Source organism: Cnephaeus nilssonii (assembly GCF_951640355.1).
Source record: "Cnephaeus nilssonii genome assembly, chromosome: 5".
In the NCBI taxonomy this organism is placed as follows: domain Eukaryota; kingdom Metazoa; phylum Chordata; class Mammalia; order Chiroptera; family Vespertilionidae; genus Cnephaeus; species Cnephaeus nilssonii.
In genome coordinates this window covers 18,952,747-18,960,672 of record NC_137076.1, presented here as the reverse complement: position 1 = coordinate 18,960,672, position 7,926 = coordinate 18,952,747, and the positions used below count along the sequence as shown (strand labels likewise).

The 7,926-nt window shown below is 51.6% G+C and overlaps 1 protein-coding gene across 1 annotated transcript; it reads right to left on the bottom strand.

Moving 5' to 3' along the window:
• Positions 1-3,427: 3,427 nt before the first annotated feature.
• CCDC194 (coiled-coil domain containing 194) lies at positions 3,428-6,486 on the bottom strand (the record flags this gene model as incomplete). The annotated part of the gene is made up of 4 exons (XM_079772484.1): positions 3,428-3,584; positions 3,966-4,098; positions 4,465-4,561; positions 6,157-6,486. The coding sequence occupies 4 exons, from the start codon at positions 6,484-6,486 to the stop codon at positions 3,428-3,430; spliced, it is 717 nt and encodes a 238-aa protein (XP_079628610.1).
• Positions 6,487-7,926: the final 1,440 nt, after the last annotated feature.

The window sequence follows — 7,926 nt, the reverse complement described above, 5'->3', positions numbered from 1 at the left end:
CCGCAACCAAGGTACATGCCCTTGCCCGGAATCGAACCTGGGACCTTTCAGTCCGCAGGCTGACGCTCTATCCACTGAGCCAAACCGGTTTCGGCATGTGCATGATTTTTAAAATGCAAACATTACAAAAATATATACAGAGAAACATGAGAGTGCCTACCCCACCAACCTCCAACCCCCAAACTCCTGGTCCTCCCCCACCCCCCACCCCCCGCCCCACCCCAGAGGCCACAGCTGTGACCAGTACTTCCTTTGGAAATATTTGGATACAAGTCTCCCCGGAATTATTGCTCTCCTGCTTTTTATATTATGAGTCTCCCAGATCTGGTTTGGCCTTTTAAAGAGTTGTATAGTATTCTAGTGTGTGAATGCACACTCACTTAAAGTCCCCAATTTGCTGACATTAAGGTTGTTCCCAATTAAAAAAAAATATTTTTTTACTGATTTTTAGAGAGAGAGGGAGAAGGAGAGGGAGAGAGAGAAACATCGATTGTCTGCCTCCTGCATGCAGCCCGGCCATGTGCTCTGACCAGGAATCGAACTGGCAACCTTTTGGTGCACAGGTCAATGCCCACCCACTGAGCCACGCCGGCCAGGGCTATTTTCAATTTTGTTTTTGCAATTACCAAAAATGTCGTAATAATGTCCTCTTCCTCCCTCTCCTTTTTAAAAATACATTTTAAATTTTGGAATAATTTTAGATTTACAGAAAATTTGCAGAGATAATACAGAGTCCCTGAATAGCCCTCACCAAGCTTCGTCCATTGTTAGCACCTTATATACCACTAGAAGCCCGGTGCATGAAATTCATGCAGAAGGGAGTGGGGTCCCTCAACCTGGCCTGCACCCTCTCACAATCCAGGACCCCTCGGAGGATGTCCGACTGCAGGTTTAGGCTGGATCCCACATTGGGCCTAAACCGGCAGTCAGACCTCCCTCTCGCAATCCAGGACTGCTGGCTCCTAACTGCTCGCCTGCCTGCCTGATTGCCCCTAACCACTCTGCCTGCCTGCCTGATCGCCCTTAACTGCTTGCCTACCTGCCTGATCACCCCTAACCACTCTGCCTGCCTTCCTAATTGCCCCTAACCACTCTATCTGACTGCCTGATCGCCCCTAACCGCCTCTGTCTAGGCCCTCGCTGCCACGGCTTCATCCGGAAGGACATCCGGAATGACCTCCAGAAGGTCGTTCAGTTGTCTGGTCTAATTAGCATATTACGCTTTTATTATTATAGATGATTCCTTTGTCAAAACTAGCAAATTAACCTTAGTTAACTAAACTCCAGGTTTTATTTGATTTACCCACCAAGTGTCTTTCTGTTCCAAGATCCAACCCTGGATTCTGCATTGCATTTAACCCATCAATTGTTTCTGATGTATCCGTGTACATCTGCCTGTAGGAAGTAGCCAGAAGGGGAACTGATGGGTCGAATGGTACTTGCACTTTAATGCTGAGGGTCTAGGAAACTGCCACGAGCAGCTCCACCTGTGCTGCGTGGGATTGCTTGTTTCCCCACAGCAGTGCCAACACAGTGTATTTGCCAACGTTTAACCTGCCTTTGTTTTTCTCTTTGCCAAACTAGTTGGTGGAAAGTGGTACCGCGTTGTTGTTTCCATTTGCGTTTCTTTTCTAGGAGGGAGGAGGCGGGGTGCTTTTTGGCATGTTCCGTGAACTGACTGTTCATGTTCTTTGTCATTTTTCTATAGGTTATCATTTTTTTGCTTAATTCTAAGAGCCCCCTACATAAAATGGAAATGATTCCTGGGTATGAAAAACAACAACTATCTGAATGGGTCTTTCTTTTCTTCCAAACAATTTTCTAGATAGTTGTTGAGACATAGGAAAGTTCAGTTCATTCTTTTGGGTCTTCTATATATAAAATCATACCACCAGCAGGTAATATTATTAGGTTTAATTGTTTCTGATGTAGTCCTGCCAAAAATGCCAACCAGAAATTATAAGGAAACATCACACAAACTCAAACTCAGACTCCACAGAATGACTGGCCTGGGCTTTTTAAAAATGCAATGTTATGAAAGGCAAAGACACACTGAGGAAAGTTCCAGAGTGAAGCAGATGACAGCGACTTGACAAATAGCGTGTGAGCCAAAATACCCTTTTGTCATAAAGGACATTATCAGAATAGTTGGCAAAATCTGTTTGAGGCTTGCAGATTAGATAACAGAGTTCTTTTAATGTCCATTTCCTGATTTTCATAATTGTACCACGGTTATGTGAGAGAATGTCTTTGTTTTTAGGAAACGCAAACTCAAATATTTATGGGTAAAGAGACATCATTTCTCCAAGTTTTTCATAAAGGTAGAAAGGGAGGGAGGGAGGGAGGAAGAAGAAAAAGAGGAGGAGGAGGAGGAGGAGGAGGAGAAGAAGAAGAAGAAGGAGGGGAGGGGGGAGGAGGAGGAGGAGGAGAAGAATAGGAGGAGGAGGAAGAAGACAGCAAAGCTGGTCAAAGTTAACATCTGTGGAATCTGGGTAAAGAGTGCCCAGGGATAATTCGTACTCATCTTCCAATTTTTCTGTAAGTCTTACATTATGTCAAATATAAAGGTAAAAGACAAAAAATAATATGAAATTGCACCACATAAAATTGTTATTTCAATTATTTTTGACCTTATATAAACAGTGATTTCATATGATTCAACCTATACGTTCTCTTTCTCTTGTCTAATATTTATATCTCTTGTTTTTCTTGTCTCATTGCATGGTCAGTACCGCCAAAACACTATTAAACACTTGACAGTGCTTCTCTTTACCTTGTCCCTGAATTTGATGGCCCTTTCAGAACTTTCCTCATGTGATCCATTAGTATGGTGAATTTTATTGACAAACTTCGGAATAGTGAGCCATCCCTGCACCTCAGGTATAAGCCACCTCTGATGTGACATATTTTAAAAAGTGTAACTCGGTTTTCTTTGCTGAAATATCGTTCGGGAGTTTCGTACCATCCCACAGGAAGAGGGGCCTGCCGTTTTCCTGTTGTGCTACCTTTGTCAGCTCCTGGTGTCACAGAGAAGCCCCCTCTCCACACATGATTCCAATCCCTCATGTCACAAAGCACACCGAGGCCCAGGGAGGAGAGGTGACCTATGCAGGCCACTCCCAGGCCAGGCCTGGATCCTAAGTCCCCATGTCTGTGGGAGGAGGGCAACACTATCCTCAGAGGGGACTCCGGTCCCAGGTCAGCAATATCGCACTGGGCGTTTCAATGAACCCGTTCCCTGTCTGTGGAGTAAGCTCAAGATGGGCGGGGAGAGAGGAGGCGTCTCCTTTGTTTCCGTTCCGAGCGGCTGAGCGTCGATGGATATGGACCGGGCACCTCCTCCAGCGCGGGCACCGCGAAGCGTGCGCCCCAGGACCGGGCAGTGTCCGTCCTCCCGGCTGGAGCCCGCGTCCCGCTCGGGGCTGACTCACCCGCGTGTGCGCCGCGCCGGCCGCCGGCAGCCCCCGGAGGGAGTGGGGCGGGAGCGCGAGCGGGGGCGGGGGCTGGGCCGGTGTCGGGACCCCGAGCGGGGCCGGGGGTGCGGCAGTCTTCGCTGGGGGTCCATCTCGGCTTCCAGGGCTTTACTGCCGGGGAAGGAGGAGGGGCCGGTGAGAACGTGGACCCCGGCCCGCAGGGACCCCCCAGCACTCTTCCTCCTTTCCTGGGGACCCCAACCCTGAGGGTCCTAATCCTTTCTCCACCCCGGCCACGCCCGGGACCCCTCCCCCGAAGCTCGGCTCCAGATCCCCGGCCCCTCCCTCGATACTTCTTTTTGGGGCACCCTCCCATCACCTTCCCAGGGCCCCCCATATGCGTCCAACCCAAAGAACCCAGGCCTCCAGCGTGCCGGCCCCAACCTGGGGAGTCCCTCTCCCTACGTGCCCACCCCGCTCCCCACCCCAGGTTCCAACTGCAGGGCCCCCACGCGGGTTCTCCCAAGGCCCCGCCCCCCTCCTGTCACTCACACGCGCTCGCGCAGAGCCGCCTCCCGGGCCGCGCAGGCTCCGCCCTCGGCCTCGGCTGCGCGTGCGCGCCGCTGCTCCTCCTCCAGCAGCCGCTTGGCCTCGGTGGCCGCTGCCTCCCATCGCGCCAGGGCTTCTGCGGGCGCAGCGGGCGCGGTCAGGCGGGACAGCGGGCTCCCGACCCGGCGCGTGCCGGCGGCGGAGTTCATAGTCTGCCTATGATTTGCGTGCTTTGCTTTAATTGAATTAAGTTTGTGTGCTGTTTACATGGCCTTTACGTGCCACTTGAAGTTTTCATAGGTTTGCGTTGCTTTTGGAAGTCGATTACATATTTTGCTGCATTTGCGTTTTTTGTGACCGCTGCATGTTATGTGCATTTCTTTCATAAGTTTTCGCATTCATCTGCATGTTGTTTGCATTATGTTTCCACCTGTGCTTGTAACTAGGAATCTAGGCTCCTCCCACCTCTAGCCCTGCTCAGCACCCCTTCGCCCCAACACACCTGTCAGCGCCCCGTTCTCGGCGCCCATCTGAGTCCCCTGGGCCTTGGCCTCGTCCATCTCAGTCTTCAGTGTCTTCAGTTGGGTCTGAAGCCGGCTCTGCAGAGTGGAGGGGACGTGAGGGGGGAATCCTGGGAGGGCAGAAGGAGTGAACTGGCCCTGCTCTTTCTAGGGGAGACTGAGACGACCCTGATGTTCCCTGAGCTTTGCTGGCATGTCCTTTGGGGTCCTGTAGTTGTAAAACACAGAAACGGCCGCTGAAGTCTGGAATACCGCGAGGGGACAGCTGCCTGCCTGGAGTGAGGTGAACCCCTAGGTCCACGGCCCCCCAAGCCATGGGGATGTGGAAAGGGTTTGGCTCTGCAGTCAGACTGTGGTTCCCATCTCAGCTACATCTAGACTTGCCAACTGGGGGTTAAAACCAACACCAGCCTATTTGGTTGTTGGCAGTGACCGCATTTGTGGGTGGTTTGTCACCTCTCGGAGACATTCTGCAAAGCAACTAGCCTGGCCTTCGAGCGCCTTCCAGTCTTCCATCGGGAGGCAAAGTCAGAATGTGAACCAAGGGCAGGCTGCTCTTAACGTTGGCTGCCCCACACCCTCCCCTTAGGTAGGCAGGAAGGGGGCAAGGGGTCTGTTTTGAATTTTAAAATTCACACACCGCCCAACCTCTGCTGGACCCGGTACACCGAGGCACACAGTAGTTAATAAACGTGAATCGTTGGGACTTTGAGGATGGGCGTGGTTCTTGTGAGGCCTAGGGTTGGGAAAGGTTAAGAAAGTGTGAAGGAGGCGGCCAGAGAAAAAGGGAGGACCTGGCTGGTACCTCCTCCAAGAAGCTAACTTTAGCCTCCAAATTACAGGTGACGTGAATGTCCTTTTCCCAAAATAGGGCTGGGACACTGGCTCGGGGGGAGGGGGGTTGTTGAGTGGGCACTTGGGGGAAAGGGTAAAACAGGTCCTCCCCAGGTGGGCTCAGGGCTCTGGGGCTTCTCTATCCACCACTGTTTCTCTGGCAAATAGCAGAGGACCGTGGGGCCGTCTGGATCAGCAGGTGTAATAAAGGATGACTGACATGGGAGGAGCTGGGATTATGGTGTTATTCTCATTCTCAGGGAAGAATTGGGGAAATGCCTTGGCCAGTGTGGTTCAGCGGGGTGGGCGTCCTCCTGTGCACCGAGGGGTTGCTGGTTTGATTTCTGGTCAGGGCACATGCCCAGGCTGGGGGCTCAATCTCCGATAGGGGGCATGCAGGAGACAGCCGATGTTGGGCTCTCACACAATGTTTCTCTCTTCCTTCCTCTCTCTTTAAAAATCAGTAAAAAATCTTTAAAAAAAGAATTGGGGAAACTGCCCTAGGCGGTTTGGCCCGGTGGATAGAGGATCAGCCTGCAGACCAAAGGGTCCAGGGTTCGATTCTGGTCAAGGGTTGCAGGCTCCTCCCCGGCCTGGGCCCTGGTAGGGGCTCTTGCAGGAGGCAACCAATCGATGTGTTTCTCTCACATGGGTGCTTCTCTCTGTCTTTCCCTCTCTCTTCCACTCTCCCTAAAAATCAATGGAAAAAGATCCTTGGGTGAGGATTAACAACAACAACAAAAGAATTGGGGAAACCAAGGCACAAGGGGGCATTCCTGTGTGTATGCAGACCCCCCACCACATTCTGGAGGCCCCAGCCCCCAACTCTGCCCACCTACCTGGCGGCTCTCACAGGCCCTTAGAGCCTCCTCCAGCTCCCGATGGGCAGCCTTGGCCTGGTCCAGCTGCCTGGCCAGAGCCTCCTCGCGTTGGGCAGCCTCTGCCAGCTGTCGCTGCAGCTCCTGGACCTCCAGCGTGGGGTCCCCGGGGGGCACCGTGGCGTTGACTCCCAGCTCCAGGTCTGGGCAGTGAGAGCCCCTGGAGGCGGCGGCAGCCAGATTCCAGGCCAGAAGGGCTGCCCCGGCGGCAGCCGCAGCCAGGAACACAGCAGCCCCGCACAGGGCGAGCACTCGCCAAGCGTACCCCGGCTCCGGCCCAGGCTCGGCCATGCTGCTGTCCACAGCTCAGGCCTGGAGACGGCCACGAGCATTTAATTGGCACCTTAGGATGCCAGGGACACCCACGGGTCCGCCCAGCCAGGGCGTGTTTCTCAAACCCTTTGGGAGGGGTTGGTCCTCACCAGGAGCCAGACCAGGCCTGGGGTCCTGCATTCCAGTCCTGCCTCTGCCTCTGAGTGCTCTTCTCTGAGCTTCAGTTTGCCCCTCTGTGAAGTGGGGGTGGCAGGAGGTCCTTAGGGCTTAGTGACCATCACTTGGGCACATCCAGGCACAGGGGGTCCTTGGCAATGTGCCAGGGGCATATTGTCCCCATTCTGTTCAAGAAGAAACTGAGGCTGTAAGACTAAAGGCTACTTGACTGACTGAGGTCGGCCTGGGTCAGGCCGTCATACGTTCTTTGACCAACTCTGAGGGCCAGAGGGAAGATAGCTGCGAGGGTGGACGGGCCACATCGCCCTGCTTATTCTCCACTGGGTCGCCAGGGGGCGATCTTACAACGTGCATCAGATCCAGGCCAGTTCACAAAGTCCCTCTCAGAATCAAATCTCCTCCTCCTCCACCCTCCTGTGTTCAACTCCTCCTGGCCTTCCTCCATTTTTATTTTTATTTTTTTTTCATTTTTTAAAAAATAAATCTTTATTTTAAAAGATAAAATAATTTTAATCCTGTTCAGATTTTTACAATTGTTCCTCTTTTTCCCCCCCATATCTCCCCTCCACCCGGTTCCCACCCCACCCTTTGCCCTTACCCCGCCCCCCCCCACTGTCCTCATCCATAGGTGTATGATTTTTGTCCAGTTTCTTCCCGCACCCCCCCACACCCCTTTCCCCCCAGAGAATTGTCAGTCCACTCCCTTTCTATGCCCCTGATTCTATTACATTCACCAGTTTATTCTCTTCATCAGATTTTTTATTCACTTGATTTTTAGATTCACTTGTTGATAGACATGTATTTGTTGTTCATAGTTTTTATATTTACCTTTTTCTTCTTCTTCCTCTTCTTAGAGAATACCTTTCAGCATTTCATATAATACTGGTTTGGTGGTGATGAATTCCTTTAGCTTTTTCTTATCTGTGAAGCTCTTTATCTGACCTTCAATTCTGAATGATAGCTTTGCTGGGTAGAGTAATCTTGGTTATAGGTTCTTGCTATTCATCACTTTGAATATTTCTTGCCACTCCTGTCTGGCCTGCATAGTTTCTGTTGAGAAATCAGCTGACAATCATATGGGTGCTCCCTTGTAGGTAACTAACTGTTTTTCTCTTGCTGCTTTTAAGATTTTCTCTTTGTCTTTTGCTCTTGGCATTTGAATTATGATGTGTCTTGGTGTGGGCCTCTTTGGATTCCTTTTGTTTGGGGTTCTCTGTGCTTCCTGGACTTGTAAGTCTATTTCTTTCACCAGGTGGGGGAAGTTTTCGGTCATTATTTCTT